The sequence below is a fragment of the Perissodus microlepis genome, chromosome 5, assembly GCF_051167445.1.
Source record: "Perissodus microlepis isolate ML-2025 ecotype Zambia chromosome 5, ASM5116744v1, whole genome shotgun sequence".
Classification (NCBI taxonomy): domain Eukaryota; kingdom Metazoa; phylum Chordata; class Actinopteri; order Cichliformes; family Cichlidae; genus Perissodus; species Perissodus microlepis.
This window is the reverse complement of record NC_140465.1, coordinates 10,090,799-10,110,246: the sequence shown is the minus strand read 5'-3', so window position 1 is coordinate 10,110,246 and position 19,448 is coordinate 10,090,799. Positions and strand designations below refer to the sequence as shown.

At 41.6% G+C, this 19,448-nt stretch overlaps 1 protein-coding gene across 2 annotated transcripts in view; it reads right to left on the bottom strand.

The window, feature by feature from the left end:
* Positions 1-7,764: 7,764 nt before the first annotated feature.
* The window catches only part of tafa4b (TAFA chemokine like family member 4b), a 37,883-nt gene continuing 26,199 nt past the window's right edge, over positions 7,765-19,448 (bottom strand). For both annotated transcript variants that reach the window (XM_084927763.1, XM_084927764.1), the window contains exons 5-6: positions 10,923-11,047; positions 7,765-8,788 (exon numbers count right to left, since the gene is read on the bottom strand). In XM_084927763.1, coding sequence (XP_084783889.1) covers positions 8,777-8,788; positions 10,923-11,047 — 137 coding nt within the window. In that variant the 3' untranslated portion in view covers positions 7,765-8,776. The remainder of the gene's footprint in view (positions 8,789-10,922; positions 11,048-19,448) is intronic.

Here is a 19,448-nt window from a genome sequence, read left to right as displayed (position 1 = left end):
ATTTAACATTTCATTATTATTGCGATGGCATCAGCCACACATGGGAAAAAAATCAGTCCATACCTTATATCTCATTAGTTTGGCTTGCACTTATTTCAATAATGTTATTCATTAATGTATTTACTTAAACCTAACAGTGATATCATGAAGTGCGCACATATTAGCATTGTGTGGTTTTTTAAAAATGTGTTCTGTTATACTAATTATGTTTCTCTATCTTTCCTGGTTTGGGGAGGTGGCTGTTTCCTGTCTGGGTGAAAAGGCGTGGCCAAGAGCTGAGGACAATACAAGCCTGCTCAGCAGGACCAACCAAGTGCATTTCAGAAACTGGGGTGTTTTAGGTTTACTTGTGTTATTTTGTGCCTCTTGTGTCTTTGTGTTTAGGTCAGTTTGTGAGTTAAGTTGTGTTTAGTTTGTTTGGTTGAGTTTCTGGAAGTTACTTTTTTAGTAGCGTTGTGTTTAGTTGACCTCTTTTATGGCCCCGCTAATTATATTTTGAACTTTCTTTTTTGGGGGGTTAAATTTTTAAAAAGCCCATTTTTGAAGACATTTTTCCTGTGTTGTCTATGCCTTTGCTGCTTGGGCCGTAACAATTATTCGAGGTGATTTGTTTTATTAAAAGTGCGAGCTTTATGTTGAATGAGGTTTTCTTAATGCTCGGATGCTTCCCGTCTTATATCAGATTCTGTCTCCCCACCAGACCTTACAGCTAAGAGTGAAATTCCTTCTTAAATAAGGTGAGTGTAACACCAACCTCATTTTAACGCTCTGTTGGAGCTGTACTTTCTAAAAGCTGACAATGGCTACACGAGAAGCATCGGCAAAGTGCTGCTTTAAGCCTAATCGAAAATATGACATGACAAGAGAAGACATCCATTATAGTTGACAATTTGGACACAAAACCACTGTTACATAATTCAATGATGCATAAAGTTGAATGAAGGAAAAACACACTGTTTTACCCATGGTTGTAGAGCAAAGAGTGGCTAGCTGGGGGACAAGCTTGACTCCACGTTACATGACAAGTACCACAGCATGGTAGAATTTGCAAGGTCTCTGCAAGGAATGACTTTAAAGTTGTAAAAATCAGCAGCGAGACAGTGGAACTAATGGTTTTCTTTGTGTTTGATCCTCCCTTGTTCTGTCTCATCACTCTCTCCATACCCCACCTGCCAGGGAAATTTATGAGGATGCTGTTTCTCCACCCAACATGCCAGACAGGAGACATTTCTCAGGAAAACAAACCATTAATTTGGTAAATAAGGAAGGAGTATCACACTTGGATAATTAATTATGAATAATGCTTGCATATTTAGCTTTTGTTGTCATTGGTGCAAACACTCTAGCAGTAGTAGCCCATTTCTCTGCTTAACGTAAATGCTGGCTGTTTATCAGAGAGTTCAATGCATATTTATGTGCTGTCTAAATATGGACCCTCTGTTGTTATATGGTCTGGAGCTGGCAGTCATACAGTGTGACAGTAAAGTAAATGCAATATTCACAAAATAGATGTGGGCTTTAAATAGCACTGTTACCATACCATATTCCCCAGCTAAGTGCATGCTCTCTCTATTGTTATATGCTCAGCTGAGAGAGCAAGCAGTGTGTTTACTGTCATGTGCATATCTGAGGAATTTTAAAGTGTCAGTAGGCAGAATTAAATCTGTCACTTCTACTGTATGTATGCACCTCACGCCAGCAAATACAATGGAATATTGTGCATCAGGACGCATATTGTTGAAGTCTGATATCTGCTGTGTACATTATCAGTGTCGCTTTGCATTCAGCTTCTCAATTTTTTGAATGTCATAGCATAAATGCAGAGAAAACCATATTGACTCAGATATGAGACACCTTCCTTATGTAAACAGGACTGCAGCAAACACGTGTATAGTATACATATATACAGAGTGCATATAGTAGGTATTCAGTATAAGTGCCAAAATGGTAATGGACAGTTAATATGTTAATAATAGCTCCTTAATCCTCCTGTGCACACACACACACACCCACAGACTGCAGGGCCCCTCTTTATCAGTGCTGCTCGCACTGGCAACGACACATGCATTGCCAAGCCTGCCAGGCTACGGCCATGCTAATGTAACCCGTTAGTCTAACAAAGGCTCAGGTCAATGGAGCCTCCAGTGGCTAATTGCTTCAGAGAGATAAGTGAGTTTGACGACGCAGCAAGGGACGGCTCAGCGAAAGGAAGCAGCGAGGGAGAAGATGTTAATGTCTCCCCCCGTTCACTCCACCGTCAATATCGGCCAGTCGCAGGCCTGCCACAAAATGAATATTAAAGACGCTTTTGATTGTTTGTCCTCTTTTTTTTCCTGGTTTCATAGAATTTTAATGGGCTATGTTAGGGTGTTTTGTCACATTTTCTATGCTGGGTAAGAGACTGGAGATAATGCAATTAATCCCCATACCATCACCTGACAGCCAACCAGCTGTGGTGGCCAATAAAAACCACGTGACGGCTATTGCTGTTGCACTATTCTAACATCCTGCCCCATGATTCAAAATGAAGGGAAATTACTACATTGTGCTCTCAAGTGAGCTCAGCGATAATAAAAGGCCTGAATGCAATTAGATGTGGTGTGAATAATATGGTTTTGGGCTAAAATGATTTGCTCTCTTGAAGGAAACACTTTGGCCCGGGTTGATTTGTCCCATCTGAAGTGACAGTGACGAGACCAGCGAGTGCCATCCGGCAACAATAAAACCAATCAGATCTTCTTCATCTGCTAATCTGCCTCTGACTTATATTAAATCAGTGTCACTTTCAGACAGCGAGGCTTTCCAGCCTCTTCCTCCTGCAACAGCGAACTCTTCTTTTCCTACAACCGAGTCAAGTTCACCTGCCTCTCACCGACTCACTTCATCTGAAGATTACAGCTCTCACGTAAAATGAATCCCGAACCCATATTTGTCAGACGTGGCTGGAGGCTAATGCAAATTGGACTTGACAAAGTATGATGAATAAGACAAAAGCTTTTCATCCATTTTTTTCTCCCTCGTTAGATAATGATTGCACAAATTTTCAACAAGTGTGACGATGGACTTTTTGGTGTTTGGTTTGATGATGTATGCATCCTCTCTGGAGCTGACCAACCAGACTTCACACATGAACAAATAAATACTTAAAAGTCTCCTCAGACTCTCCCCCACTTCTCAAAACACTACAGCTGTGCCTCTTTATCTCTTGTAGGTATCTTGTCATTCTTCTGTTTTCCATTTTTACTCCAGCTATCTATCCTCTCATTAGTATGATATTCTGCAGTCTTTTCTTCCATGCTGCTTGTTTGCTTCTGAGGATCCTACCCTCTGGGTCCCACCAGTTGCTAACCCGTGGAGATGAAAGCTTCCAGTCTCAACGGGGTGTTTGAGGTTAGACCCCCACTGACACACTAAGACACATCCCCTTCCAGTTAAAAACAAGATTATTTTTCACACTAGATAATGTGATGTAAGCACAGTTTATACATAGAATACATTTATTTCATCATTTTTTAAAAGCTAGCTAGCAACAAAGGTTTTGGAAGCAGGGTTTAAGCTTTTTTTAAACACAAAGAATGGATAATGTATATAGCCTTGCATAGACATTGATGTCTGCTAAATTTGCATTCAGTGTAGCATCATTAAAGGTGAAAATGGTAATATAAATTCTTCCAAGATACCTCAAGGGTTCTTAGTGGGTTTTTTAGACTTACTTCTTATAAACTAGCACAAGTGGAGTGTTGTGCAGAGCAGTGTGTGGCTTCTCTGCTGCAGAGTTGGCTGTCCAGCACAGCAATAGTAAAAGTACATACGGTGCACTCTGCTGATTTTCTCGTTAAATACTGGTGACCTGGGACGAGGTTTGAATCTGTCCCTGGCAGCTCTTTTTTGTCTTTCTAAACACAGTTGAAACTGAAGGTGGAGCTGGAGCGTCAAACCCCAGCCACCGGGGAGCGGCGCAAATAGTCCTCAAATATTGATTCTGCTGCAGAGAGCCATGTAGGACGAAGGGGAGCAAGGCGCCAGGCTCATCTACAGAACATGAATTCTCTGAGGGAGGGAAAGAGAGAGTGGGAAGGAGGGGCGAATGGGAAACAGATCCACCATATAGTTTGATGTTGCACAGATCTCAAGACCTTTCCATTACCTTCTGGTTGCTGTAATTAAGGCTCGTCACTTTCTCTGCGAATTCCAGCTCTCCCACGCCCGTATGCGTATGCATGAAACGGAAAAAAGTTTAAAAAGGATGAGCTCATGTGGACGTAGGTGTTTTTGCTTGAGCGTGAGTGCGGTTACAGGATGCCATCATATTTCCCTCTCCAAAGGACCATTGTTGCTGATACGTCGCTCGTGGAAAGAGGGCAGTTTGGTGTGACTGGCCTAACTGCAGTGCTGCATCGTAAGCCTAAAAATATTCCATGTCAGTGTTCCCGAGAGAAGCCCAGTGCTATCCAGGCCTCTCAGTAATGAGAGAGTGGAACTGCCTGCAACCGGTAGCCCTGCTGTCCCCAAGCTCCCTCTGGCTCAGAGCTCGGCATTGGAGCCGGAGAGTTAGCTGCTCAGCTCCCACAAATTTATCATAGCTCACAAGGCAGCATGTCTGAAAGCAGAGGCTCTCATTCACAGAGGAGCAGCCCCCACCAGGCTCACCCTTGGGCACACTAACCCAAGACATTCACAAATCAGAGAGGCAGAATGATGCAGTTTGAAAAACACTTTCTTTTGGTTGTGTGTCCACAAGAGGGGTGGGGAGGTGGGGGGGTTATGATTTGGAAAGCATCAGTGCAAAAAGCTGCAAACTACTCCGAACAGCTGAGAAATTAAGATACAGTGCGTGGGGTAGATTGCGTGAAAACTTTCATCTGTGCCATCATTTGTTTCAGAGACATTACAGTGGGAAAAAAGAGAGAAAGAGAGGGCACAAGAGAAGGAGAGAAAGATTCAAAGAAAGGGGGAGTGGAATGGGGGGGAATGGACAGAGATAATGGAGAGATTTATGATGTTTGTACAGGGCGCGATGCTACTGCACTCAGGGCTGTAATGATCGAGCCTTGTACAGAAAAAAAAACATGTTTGCAAAATGTTGAACTGCCATTATCTGTGGCAATTATTTCAGTATGTCTCACCCAAGCTTTGATACGGAGGGTAATTCTGGAGAAAATCAATCCGGTCGTTAAGTGATGACGTGACGAGTCCTACTTCCGGGCCTAAAGTAGTCTGCGTTTAATATGGCTTTTGTGTTGTTAACATGTTTAATGTTTTGTATTTTCTTCTATTTAATCTCAAAAAGCTCCTAAAACAATCAGTGATCACTGTTCACCTCCCTCGGCTTTTATTACCACTAATCATTTATTTAAGCTCAGTTTTTAAAACCTTAGGATGTAACTACAGCCCAGCCCGTGCAGCAGTACAGGGAGTGCAGAATTATTAGGCAAGTTGTATTTTTGAGGAATAATTTTATTATTGAACAACAACCATGTTCTCAATGAACCCAAAAAACTCATTAATATCAAAGCTGAATGTTTTTGGAAGTAGTTTTTAGTTTGTTTTTAGTTTTAGCTATTTTAGGGGGATATCTGTGTGTGCAGGTGACTATTACTGTGCATAATTATTAGGCAACTTAACAAAAAACAAATATATACCCATTTCAATTATTTATTTTTACCAGTGAAAATAAATTAACATCTCCACATTCACAAATATACATTTCTGACATTCAAAAACAAAACTAAAACAAATCAGAGACCAATATAGCCACATTTCTTTGCAAGGACACTCAAAAGCCTGCCATCGATGGATTCTGTCAGTGTTTTGATCTGTTCACCATCAACATTGCGTGCAGCAGCAACCACAGCCTCCCAGACACTGTTCAGAGAGGTGTACTGTTTTCCCTCCTTGTAAATCTCACATTTGATGATGGACCACAGGTTCTCAATGGGGTTCAGATCAGGTGAACAAGGAGGCCATGTCATTAGTTTTTCTTCTTTTATACCCTTTCTTGCCAGCCACGCTGTGGAGTACTTGGACGCGTGTGATGGAGCATTGTCCTGCATGAAAATCATGTTTTTCTTGAAGGATGCAGACTTCTTCCTGTACCACTGCTTGAAGAAGGTGTCTTCCAGAAACTGGCAGTAGGACTGGGAGTTGAGCTCGACTCCATCCTCAACCCGAAAAGGCCCCACAAGCTCATCTTTGATGATACCAGCCCAAACCAGTACTCCACCTCCACCTTGCTGGCGTCTGAGTCGGACTGGAGCTCTCTGCCCTTTACCAATCAAGCCACGGGCCCATCCATCTGGCCCATCAAGACTCACTCTCATTTCATCAGTCCATAAAACCTTAGAAAAACCAGTCTTGAGATATTTCTTGGCCCAGTCTTGACGTTTCAGCTTGTGTGTCTTGTTCAGTGGTGGTCGTCTTTCAGCCTTTCTTACCTTGGCCATGTCTCTGAGTATTGCACACCTTGTGCTTTTGGGCACTCCAGTGATGTTGCAGCTCTGAAATATGGCCAAACTGGTGGCAAGTGGCATCTTGGCAGCTGCACGCTTGACTTTTCTCAGTTCATGGGCAGTTATTTTGCACCTTGGTTTTTCCACACGCTTCTTGTGACCCTGTTGACTATTTTGAATGAAACGCTTGATTGGTCGATGATCACGCTTCAGAAGCTTTGCAATTTTGAGACTGCTGCATCCCTCTGCAAGATATCTCACTATTTTTGACTTTTCTGTGCCTGTCAAGTCCTTCTTTTGACCCATTTTGCCAAAGGAAAGGAAGTTGCCTAATAATTATGCACACCTGATATAGGGTGTTGATGTCATTAAACCACACCCCTTCTCATTACAGAGTTGCACATCACCTAATATGCTTAATTGGTAGTAGGCTTTCGAGCCTATACAGCTTGGAGTAAGACAACATGCATGAAGAGGATGATGTGGACAAAATACTCATTTGCCTAACAATTCTGCACTCCCTGTATATGAATGACTAACCTCGTATTGTGGATGGATTATCTCAGTTGTTCTCCTGGCTGAAGTTTGGTCCTTTTACAGCATCCTGCCATGCGATTACATTTGTTCCTGACCACCGAGAACACTCACGTTAACTTTTATCGAGTGAAAAAAAAGTTAGCGTGTTTATATTATGCTAACATAGCTGTGTCGCTAGCGGTCACGTAGCACATCATTATATACCAGCTAGCCAAACTTCAGTAACCCTACAAACGTCACTGCTGTTTAGTTTTCTGTCTTCATTTATGTTGGAAGTAATAACAGAGCTGTACGTTTTAATTTGTTTCCAAAACCCCGCAGTCAGGACATGCTATATTGTATTTAGATAGAAGCTAGCGAGCTAACTTTCTGCTAACTTCTAACTCCGTTAAATGTCATAAATTCCGTTTTCATGGATGCCTGGATGTTAAACTCAATTGTTACACCTGGTAGAGCAGAACGCTGATCATTTTATTAAAGATGAAAGACTTTAGACAGTTTTTCAACTCTCAGTAATGCCATAGTGATCGTTTGATATATGGACCTGCAGCGGAGTTTAGGCCCAGACACGGCTAGTGACGTCAGACTTAACGACTGGATAGGCAACGTGCGCGCAAAAAAACTAACACGTCTAATAAAAAGAAGCTAAAAAGAAACCTCATCGTGCGGTGGGTTTATATCTGTGGTGCTTTTAAAGATTAAGAACCAGAATATTTGGAAAACATTTTCAGCAAGGAAAAAAAAAGAAGGAAGAAAGAAATAACAACATTAGAACAGGTCACACTTGTTTGAGCATTTATGGTCCTCCTTTCAACAGTCAAAATAAGAGATGTCGCAGTACCGAATAAAACAGATCAAAGATATATAACTCCGAAGGCCGAGCCTGGAAAATTTCTCTGGGCAAAAAAATGAGACGGATGAATCACACTTTAATAGTTCATATTGTACCAAGCTGTATGTAAGTGAAGCTCGACAGTCTGAGCCTTTTTTTTAAACAAATAACTACTCAGAATGAGTGAGGTGTGATATACATATTTATCTACTTCAAGTGTCAGACACTTTACAAAATGCTCACCTTCAGTTTCATGTGACATCCACAGCAAAAAGATGGGAGATATCTAGAAAAACAAAACATTCCCAAACGGCTTTGACTAGTGCAAATATCTTACATGAATTTTTAATATGTTGTTATGATCCTATTACAATTCCTAATTAGAACTGCAAAATGACTCCCGCAAAACAGTCTTTGTGGTAGTGACTTGACCCACAAGAGCCGTTTAAATCTAATTTGCTATTTGCTAGTTATAAGCTGCTAACTCTCATGTACCCATCCAGACTGCCGCCAGTGTTTCCAGTATATGTTCAACAGGTCTGAACCGTGTCCAGCAACACTCTCAGCGCTGCCTCTAGTTCACATCTTACGCTCGTCCCAGAAAGCTTTGTTGAAATATATACTTTGAAATGCTTAATTGGAGTTTGAAATCAAACGTTTCTGATTAATCCAAACTGTTCATTATTGGAAAAAAAGAGTTGCCTTATTGTCCACTGGTACCCTGATTGTAGTCCATTGGTCTCAACAACCAGCATATTACATATGCTGTACACGTGGCTCCATGTTGCCAAGTGAACATAGTTTGTGATGAGTACGTTTAATCCCATTATTTTGTGATGGATATCTTGACAGCAGTCCTTTCCTTTCCCGCATCTTACAGTAAATACAATATGTGTGAGTCATCCATCCTTTCCACATGGAAAGCTTCATGTTTCCTCATGGCTCGGTGGCTCTCTTGCTATCGGGTGACCTAAAAAGAAAAAAAAGAGAGAGAAGAGAAGAGAATCAGGGTCGCAGAGACATCTAATCACATGAAGTGCTTCACAGTGGCTGAACAAATATTTCTATTTGAAAGAGACAATCGGATGTCAGGGGTGAATATTTAAAGTCAAACAATTTCCTTTCTATTTCAGCCTCTGTGTCCTTTTCATTGGACCAAAAGAGCTTGTTGGCAGTCTAGCCGGTGGTCTGATTGCAAGAACCAACAGTGTCTCAACTGGTTAAGCTGAATTTCACATGTCTTGGAGCTGCAATGGTTTGTTTACACTTGAACAGAGAGCTGAAGGAGTGTAATTGCAGATGTAAAGAACTTGTTTCCATCAGCAAACCCAGTCCGGTGTGTGTTTATGCTGTACAATGACCAGATATGTTCATGCATAAAATATTAATTCTGCTTGTTCCACTCCTGCAAATAAAACTACATTAAGTAAGAATGAAAATACAGATCTCATGGTGTGGTGCTTTTGCTGTTTCTTGTTAAATGATGATGCCTCAGTCAGGTAATCTATGCATCTTTCTACAACACACCTACGCCGTGTGGGAGTGAAAGAAAGATTGACATATACTGATCATCATGGTGAATAATATGCTGAGGTGGTACAAGGAGGTCAGAGGAAGAAAGAGAGCCCCAGTGTAAAGAACAGAGTAGCAGAGAAAGTAAGAGAGCAGGGCCGTGTGAGCAGTTGCCAAGGAATCGATGTCTCATTGCAACTATCTACAGTGACATCTGCCACCAAGTCTCCAAGTAACTGCTCGCCAGTCCCAAAGCACCTTGCAAATTCACAATTAATGTCCACTGATGCAGTTAGCTTAAAGGCCTCATCAGACAAGGTAGGAGGGACAAAAAGGAGAGGAAGGGAGTGAAGAAGAAGAGAGACGGAAACGTGCAACAAAACGGGGATAATTGCACCTATCAGTCCCAGAGTTGGTGTTAGGCCCAGGGTCATTAATTCCACTGCCTGTGACTGAGCTCGGCAGTGCCTCTGTTCCTCAGTCTACCCCACTCACCAATTTAATTACAACTCTTAATTGTGAAGCCTCTGTGGAAGGCCCCAGCCATAATGCATTCTAATGAATGCGACAGATGTTGTTCTGTTATGCCATCTCTTGAGCAATTAGTCTTATGGCGCCTGCGCCGCTTTCCCGTCCAACTGTTTCTCTTTTTATATTTCACCTGTAAATAAACACCTGCTCCATCCCACGGCACGCACTCTGGCGCATGCACGCACACTGCCCGGTCGTCAGACCCACAAATTAACTTTCACACTTCAGCAGATTACAAAGGGCCATGAAGGCCCCTCATTTAAATCAATTTATCTCATATGAATAGCATCAGTTTACTCGACATCACATGGCGGTTGTGTGGGGTAGATTGTACAGAGGTCTCGGGTTTACTGTGACGGTTGTTTTTGTTTTTTGTTCTTTTTGATTCGTCTTACCTGAAGAGATATGGCTACAGAAGCTCCACAAGCAATCACCTGGAGGCTTGCCTGTTGATTAGCACTGTATTTTCTTTGTAATTTATAATGATCTCTGAAATAAGTGATTAAATTAGACTGCAGTCTTCTGTGGGCATTTTGAAGATCCAAACAATCTCTGTTTACAAGATCAACTTTAATTTGCTTGGTAAGCCCTTCTGAGTTCTTTCTTTTCATATACTGGCGTATACAATATGAACACTAGCAAGAGTCATCAAGTTGAAAGTTTGTTTACCCAACACTAATTAAAGCAAGATGTTTCACAGACAAAAGAAATCAATTGAATTGAAGATCAAGGTCATATCTATCTACATCAAATGTTAGTTAGGTTGGTAATACATGCATTTTTTTGTATTTTATTTTATTTTATTGGACATCACATGATTCTCGTGGGACTTTTTGATGTGAGCACTGATAATTTTACACGCTTTGTTGTAGCACGCTGATGAAAACATTTCAAAGGCTACGCTATAATTAGAGTTACACACTGCACGTAGGTCACGGTGCAGAGGCGCAAAAAACACAGGTAAGAAATTCATGAAAAGAAGAAGCGTTGATCAGTGATTTCACATCAGAGAGAGAGAGAGCAGGCAGGTGTAGACAAACAGACAAATGCATTCTTCTTACTTTGGTGGTTTTGACTTTGTTGCCAGTGCTGCAGGACCAACCGGTCAGGTCAGGAAGGACCTTACACTCCTCTCCATCCATACATGGCTGCATTTGACACCACCACTTCTGGGCTACAATGGACGCTGGAGTTGTGAGCGGATGTTCAGAGAGAAAATTAAAGACGGTGGGTTAGTAAATGGATTATATGGCATGAAGAGCAAAAGGCTAGAATAAGGCAAATTTACAACACCAACGTGACCAGCACACCATGCAATAATTAACACTGATCACTGGAAACCACCAGAACCATGGACAGCACACTGTGAATAAAAATTACTGGGGTTTTTTTATTCATAAGTAGAATGAGAAGAGTTGAGAAGTTCCCTCCTGCAACACTGCTGATGTTCACTTGTTTGTGGGTTTTTTGTTGTTTTTTTTGCTTCTTGTGCAGATGTGTGAATTTGCATGAGGAGCTGACAGTCACTTCCTGTAATTCAAATGAAATTTCTGCTTATCATTTAATTGCCTTTTGTTACATGCAAAATCAGCAAAACACATTAAGTGAATGGAACCAGCATTATTCATATTGCATAAGACCAAGGGAAAAATAGGATTATGAAGAAGAAATTCTATCAATAAAAAAAGGCTCATTTATTTAAGACAACATGCTGATTCTGAAGTGCTGTATGATTTTTGCAGGGCAAAAAGAGCTCTTTGTACTAAAGCAAACAATTAGAAGCTGTGTTTTATTTACCGACTGCAACAACTTTTATTCTGTTCAAACTAAGAAAAACTTGGACGGCAGGATATGCATGCAGGATCACAAAAACAAAACACTTGTGGAGATTTTATATTTGTTCTAATTGTATTAAACGAAATAATTCTAATTATTATAATTACCTACGTTTCGATTAATGGCAGCATCCAGTCAAGGACATATTTGAACCAAATCTAATAACTCAAATCATCCCAGCATGATGATGTTTCAGAGAGCAGCCGCTTTGACAGAACTGCTGTGGCGTTGGGTTCTTTGTTAGAAACTCCTGGATCTGTTAAAAAGCTGCTTTTCTGTGTTTCAGTGAACAAAGCTTGATGCACCCTTCTTCTCTTATTGTAGTCTCGGATGAAAACTGATCACGTTAAGGTAAAACACTTTCCCACCGTCATTCCAGCTGTGGTTTGACACTTTTATATGTAGAATAACGGTATGACATCTGACATATTCACTTAGTTCCAGTGCCATGGTTCATATTAATGCAATACTATCTCATGTGGGTGAACAATGAGGTAACATGGTCAATACCGCACATTCGCTCATATTTGACTGCACATCTATACAGTGCAGAATCTATGTTTTTGTGATTGTCATGTTATTATAGTTTTTCAAGCATGTCCTCACACGACTGAAAATGTACCTGACTTGGTAAATATGGTCTTGAGCTACTGGATCCTGTTGCACAGGTAGGAAAGTGGATGCAGTCTGGGCTGAGCTATAGTTTATCCAGTATTAAAAGCTAAAGTTTCCTCCATCTTAGCAGCTGGCACTCAAATCTCACAGATCATTTGACCCCACCTTCTAGACAAGAGACAGTCTGACAGCTGAGAATAACTCAGTCCCTGCTCTCCTAACTCATCATCTGTCCATCCTTTAGTCTCAAAGGTGAATGCAGAAAGAAAAAAAGAATCCCATCTTCCCAACTTCATCATCATTAAGCTGCTGGACTGATGGTGTTTAGAAAGAAATTTTTTTCATATCTGCTGTTTTCCAACAAATGAATGAGATAAGTTGGTATTGTGAGGAAAATTGACTTTCAACTGCATAATGCAAAAGAACATGGGCCAATTCTCTCAAGCATTCTGGGAGAAGAAAACAGTGCCACTAAGAGAAAGAGGGAGAGGAGGGCGGGAGGGAGACAAGACTAAATAATAGCTGTTCACCAAGAAAACATCTTTGTAGTGAGGAAATGAGCAGTGAGAGGAACTCGGGGAGGCAGAATGAAGGGTGCAAAGGAAAGAGGCCGTTTGAGGATGACTATCACTGAGTGTAGTGGTGAAAGGAGCAGATTAAACAAAGAAAACACAGGAAGAGGAGAGTAGCAAATTGAGGCGGAGTGGAAATTGGCGAGAAGCAGAAAGCTAACTTGAAGCTGCCCAGTCAACACAAAAAAAACCTCTCGCCGCTATGATGAGGCGTAATGTTGAACACACTGTTATGATACATGAGCTCAGTGGCAGTAAGCGGTTCTAAAAACCAATGGCTGTGTAATGATTGTTAATGTGGCCATTACAGTGTCAACGACAGTGCTTTGTACTGCTAGAGTGTTATATAGAGCTACTAGGCATGGCCTTTGAGTGCTATTATGGAGTTAGTGTTTATAGCACCTTATCTCATGCTATTACTAGGAGGGTGGGGCATGACACATAAGAACCTGCCTGTCAAGTGAGAAAATGGACACGAGTTTGTACGTGGCCTGTGATGTCATGGATAATTCAAGTACTGGACGGCATTCAGACAGAGATCTCAACGGGTCAATGGTAAAAAGATTACAGCGATACTGTGCACCAGTTAGTTCTGAAATTATCTCCACTGGAGCCGTATTTTTCCTCGCTGTACTGATGGAGGAAGTTTAGAGGCCAGTAGGAAGCTTTTCAGGTGCGCAATGGTTTGAATGACTGAAATTCAATTTAGAAGATTTAGATAGTCTTCTTGAATAGTTCACTAATCCACCTATATTAACACTACTGACCCTCGTGAGCCTCTACAGTAAATATGAAACCACAGACAGCCTCCAGCTAGTTTAACTTAGCACATAGAACAGAAACAGGCTTAAATAGCGACCTGTCCAAAAATAATCAACTTCATCCACTATCACTATCAAAACTCTTAAACTGCATGGCATATACATATGCCTTTTATGTACAAAAACAAAGAAAAAAAGAGCATATAAGCAATACGTGATGGATTTATGGAAGACTGTGTGCTGTCTTAGTGCTCAGTCACACAGGCCTAGAGACCCGTCGCCGAGCATCTGGCAACCACCAGGAAAAATGTGCATTCCCCTGGTTGTCAATAGTAAATGATGGCTGCTGACAGTCACTTTGAAATCAAATGCTAAAGCCCCACACAGTTGTCAGTGACCCGCCCTGGTAGCTACTGGTCATCAGAAAAAAAGGAAAAATTCAGTTGCTGGAGGTTGTTGGCATTTGCTAACCTGAAATTGGTCACATGAACTGGTGAAAGAGGTGTATATGGTGCTGAACTGAAAAGTTCCTTGGAACTGCTATTGTCACCCAGTAGTTTGCATGGGAGACGCCAACTTGTCTGCAGACACAAACTACTCACCAAGCAGTGGAGAATGTTTGCCTTCGAAGAAAATCTGTGCCTTTTGGGATGTGTTGGTTGCAGCGATAAGGACAACTTTTACTTTGAAGACAAATGGTCTCCGTTTCCAGTTTGCATCACACTGTTTCATTTTAGCTCAGAGAGGAATTGGCAAGTGTTCACAGACAAGTTAGTGTCTTCCATGCAAGCTACAGACAACAAAGGTGGGAATCTGCTGCCATCCAAAGCATTTGCAACGGGCCTTTCAGTGCACCATCATGTACATCTTTGTGATCCATTTCGTGCTAGTGACTGGCAGGAAAACCCGAAGAAATGATCCACAACTAGTCAGGAGGTGCACATTTTCCCCCTCATGATCAGTGGCTGCCAGATGGTCGCCAACAGGTCTCTCGGCCTGTGTGACTGAGGCCTGAGACATAGCGGGCACATAAGGGTATCAGGAAGGACATCTGTGGCAAAATTCTGCGCCTGAGCAATAGGCAGATCCAGCTGCTGTGGCGACTCCAAAGGAAATAAGGGAGAAACATTAAGTACCTACTGCTTGCTGCTTCATACCACATGACTCATGACTCATGTAAAATAGTTGTTCTTTGGTCTTAGTTAAAGTTTCTCTTACAAAACAAAACAAAGTGGAAAAACAATCATCAGCTGAGTTGCTTTTAAAATTATTAAGCTAAAGTGACAATGACGACTTTCCACTGCGTCTCCACAGTCTTGCCTGTAATTTTTTCACAATAATGTTCAACAAGTACATGTGAAAATGAATCACTGCCAAGCTCGTGAAACAGAAAGACATTTTTTCAGGGAAAAATGCATTTAACACATGAACTCCCCCTTAGCTCTACGTACTCTAATTGCATCAGTCTCATTAAGACTCTACATTTATATTCACAAAAGGTGCCCATGCTAATTAAAAAAAAGGTTTGCAGCTCAGGCATACATTTCATCACAGTTACTCGCAGTCGTTATAGAAGCTGCACTCAGAATGCCTTTTAAGTTCTCCTGCAAACTTTCAGCAGGGGATCAGCTGAGGGCAAACGTCTAGACAGGGCTTTGTTTAAGGTGCAGGTGATTAGGCAACAGAAAGGACTGGAGCTACAGTATGTTATTCCCCTGGCTCTCATTGAGTCTCCTGGGTTGTCTAAATAAGGTCTGCGGATGTTTTATGCTACGAGGGTGCCTACAGCTTTTGCTCGCCTGCTACTGATCACAACATGTCAATCTAGCACACACCTGGTAAATGTCACTCAGCATTCTGCCAGCTGCAGCTTCACTTTTTTCATTTTTGTGTGTGCAAACAAGCATGTCAGCCGTATGAGCATTCATCCCAGCGCCGCCTCTGTTCATGCCTTCTCTGCCACTTCTTGCATTGATATTGTAATGTTTGTGACATCAAGTGGACAAAGTTGAAATTGCAGGTCTCCTTCTCCACTGCATGAAAGCAAAAAGATGTTTTGTTCACATCCCTGTGGCACAACGTTGCTCAGTTATTGTATGCAATGCCTTGATTCTTGCCAATTAGCACTTCAAGAATGCATGCTGTGCTCCAGCTTAGCAGGTGAATTAACAAGCGATGACTGGAGAAAAAAAAAACCACCACCTCCATTCACCTCGATGCCAAAAATATAAACCTGATTTCTAACACTGCTTTAATTTCTGATTTTTACCAGGTCAACACAATCGAACTCTCAAAAGACAAAAAAACTGTTATGCATAATCTAAATAATTTCTCTTTCTTTTCCTCGCCACCTCCTCCAGTTTGGGGGACACCAAGGCATTCATGTGCTAAGTGGTCTACCCTGGGGCTTCCCCACAGTTAGACATGCCCAAAACACCTCACCAAGAGGCACTCAGGCAGCATGCTGGTCAGATGCCCAAACGCCTAAACTGGCTGCTTTGAATGTAGCACCTCTACTCAGGGCCTACCCTCTAAGGGTAAGATATGGTAATGAATATAGTTTAGCTATATTATAGTACATTATTCATTATTCTCATGACCTTTCCTTTTATGATATACCACAGTAGAAAATGTACATTTTCATCCACACAGCTTTTTTTTTTTTTTGATGGATTGAGCCTTTCCCACCTCGTCCTCAGTTCATCAGTGGGCAAAAAATGTATCTGTCACATTGAATGCAAAAAAGTCACCAAGTTCAAAGGGACTTCCCTGACTCCTAACCTTTTCATCTAAAGTAACCAATTAGCCTCTGATATAACAAAACTAATTTAATGACTACCTATCCAACTGTGTAACTATGCTGTAGCCTGTTTGATGTTAGCCAGGACATCCTATCACACTGTGCGCACAGCATGTGTCTGTGGGAGTGTATCCCCATTAATACTTTACAAAGGCACTGCTTGAACTCACACGATGGAGCAGCTGAATATATACACTACAGCAGAGGAGGGTTTCTTTGTGTCTGTGTCTGGGTGCTTACACATTTATATGTGCGCACATGTCTGTTGAGCACTATAGATGTAATATGGTTTTCATGTGTCCATCTATACAGTCCCAAATGTGCAGTAAGTGTAAGCTATAATGCACAATCAGAGCATTCCTGTGCCCTTGCTCCAAGGTCATCACTATTTAAAGGGAATATAATGCACCTCCATGTACTCAAACCCATACACACCCATAGGCAGTTTGGAGGTGGACCCAGATATATGAATGCTCCCAGGCTTTGTAACAGTTCCACTCAGTGATCCTGAAGTGCAGAAGCAGTTGGAGAGCGGCATCCATCTCTTTCTACAATGATTTACTAACACACTTTATCTCCATTGCCCCAGCTCGCACATCCATGCCAGCACACCCAGGTATGTGGACAAAAAACAAGAAGAAGAAGCAAAAAAGTGAAAAACACATCGGTATAACTGTCAGACAAAGACTGCACGCGGTTTATGGTTATGCACATACACCAGAACAGATTGGCAAAATTTCAAAAGCATGACATTAAGGAGCAGATATTACTGTAAACAACAGCAGGTTGATGTGTGCTGAAACACTTAACTAAATTTCTTGGCCCAGCAATGAAACACAGTTTGGCTGTCACCATATCACACAGCGAGCAAAATTCACTCAGCCACCGTTTTTATCAGGTCGCCGTGCTCTCTCTCGTTCCCCACCGCCAAACACACTTTAATGACAGTGACTGTGAAAAGATTTAAAGTCATTTTGTCTGGTACCCAAAAAAATCACCGTAAAAAACATGCAGTTTACTTTCTGAGCAACTTTCTGCTTTTGTACAGAAGTGTACTCCAGAGAATGCAGATCAGATGGATGCAGGTGCAGATGATACAAGTGCAGAGGTTTATTTATTATGACATATTGTTAAAATTGCTGCTTACATCAATAAATTCACACTGTGTGATAGTGTTCACAATTGGGACCTTTGCATCTAGTGAATCTGGTCAATCTTCAGGTTCAAGGTTCCTTTATTGGTACCTCTAGGCATATTTGTTTTGCAGTTAAAAGAGCAGACAACCCTTCTACCAGACATCAAACACAGACCCTGGACAATATTCACAAACACATGGTGAGAAAAATAAAAGAGAGAAAAGAGAGAGGGCTCCAGGCTTCACTAAAACCCCAACTGCAAACCTTCAGACTAATAAATACAATAAAAAAGGCCAAGAAGCTAAAAACAATATCATAATAAATCACAAATTAAAAATGAATGGAACCGATATTACTTATTCAGATAAAGAATAGCAACATGGGACAAAGCTGTTTCTTTACAGCTTTGTCCTGCATTTAGGGACTGCTAACCTCGTCAAATAAGGGGTGGCCGTCAGCATTTATGATGGAGCTGGTCATCCTCTGCAGCTGTCTGGTATAAAGAGGCTCTGGGCTAAGCTGCTGTTACAGTTCACAATTTGCAACAGTTTGTTCCTGTCCTTCAAAGATAGATTAGCGTACCATTTTCCATAACATAACTTGCTACTGCACTTGTTTTCTTGACATCGACCTGTGTTTTGTTTGTTTTTTGGATATATAAATATAAAATATATGTGATCCACTCAGAAGTGGACAGGGTGCATTTCTCCTACAGCGTTAGCCCGAAAACAGCTTCACTGCTTGACTTCTATTTTTTTCCCGGTTAACAATTCTACCTCTGCAAACTCTTCACGCGCAGATTTAGACTTTTCCAAATGACCTTACTTTTTGCAGGACAAACCCTTTATTCTCACACGCCACCAGCGCTAATTCCAACAGAGAAGAAAAAGAAAAGAAGCCAATACAGAAGTGGGTTTCAGGGTTGTTGTGATGAATAGAGTTCACTTGAAAAAGCGTATCCCACCATGCAGTGCAGCAGCCCAGTAATGGGACCTCTCACCATTAACTCCTCTTTCAGCCAGCATCAATAATGTAACTCCATTTACACTATGGCTTTTCTACAAAGGCTACCTGCTGAGAGGGGTTTGTCTCTTTCCATCAGTGCTCCAGCCAAAAAAAAGGGGAGAGAGAAGCACGCGTGGATGTGTGCGTGCACTGAGGTGTGTTTGTGTGCGTAAGAAAACCCTGGATGAGGTGAGATCTTTTGGAACTGTGAACTCAGAGGTCAAGCCTGACTCATGAGATAAGTGCTGCTGAGCACTGGATTTGGAAGTGAGAGGAGGTGAGAGTCCGAGGTGAGATCTGAATAGAAAATTAGAAAGCCTCGTGACCGGTGTGACGGCAGAACCGTGCTGTCTGTGCGTGCGTGTGAGTCGAAAAAAGTGATTAAGACCATCAAAAAGAATCCATCACTAACTCTCAATCACACGCAGAGTGCATCAGGTTCTCATTAGTGTCACTCCTCCTTTTAGCAAACGAGACCACGTCTTTGAAGTAAACAAATAAAAGCAAGGAATCAGTGCAGTGCCTGCTCTGAAGGGTTAGCAAAGTTTCACGTGATTCCTTGTTTATCCTGGCTTTCATTACAAAGCCAATCATCTTTGCTATGGTTGCCTGGTTTTATCATTATCAAGCAATAGTTCCCATCTTGGAACTCATCAAAGAGGTTAAAAAACAAATCTACTTTTTTATTGGGTGAAAATGGTGCTGAAATGAACCAGCAGGTATGCTTGTTACTAAAGTTATTTCAATGGGGAAAGCACCGTCTACTGGTCACGCGCAGCAATAGCAACTCAGTGCCTGGAGGTTGGCACAGAGTGGCAGTGTGTTCACAGCCCTGACTAGTAAAGGTGGAAAGCGTGCGGGC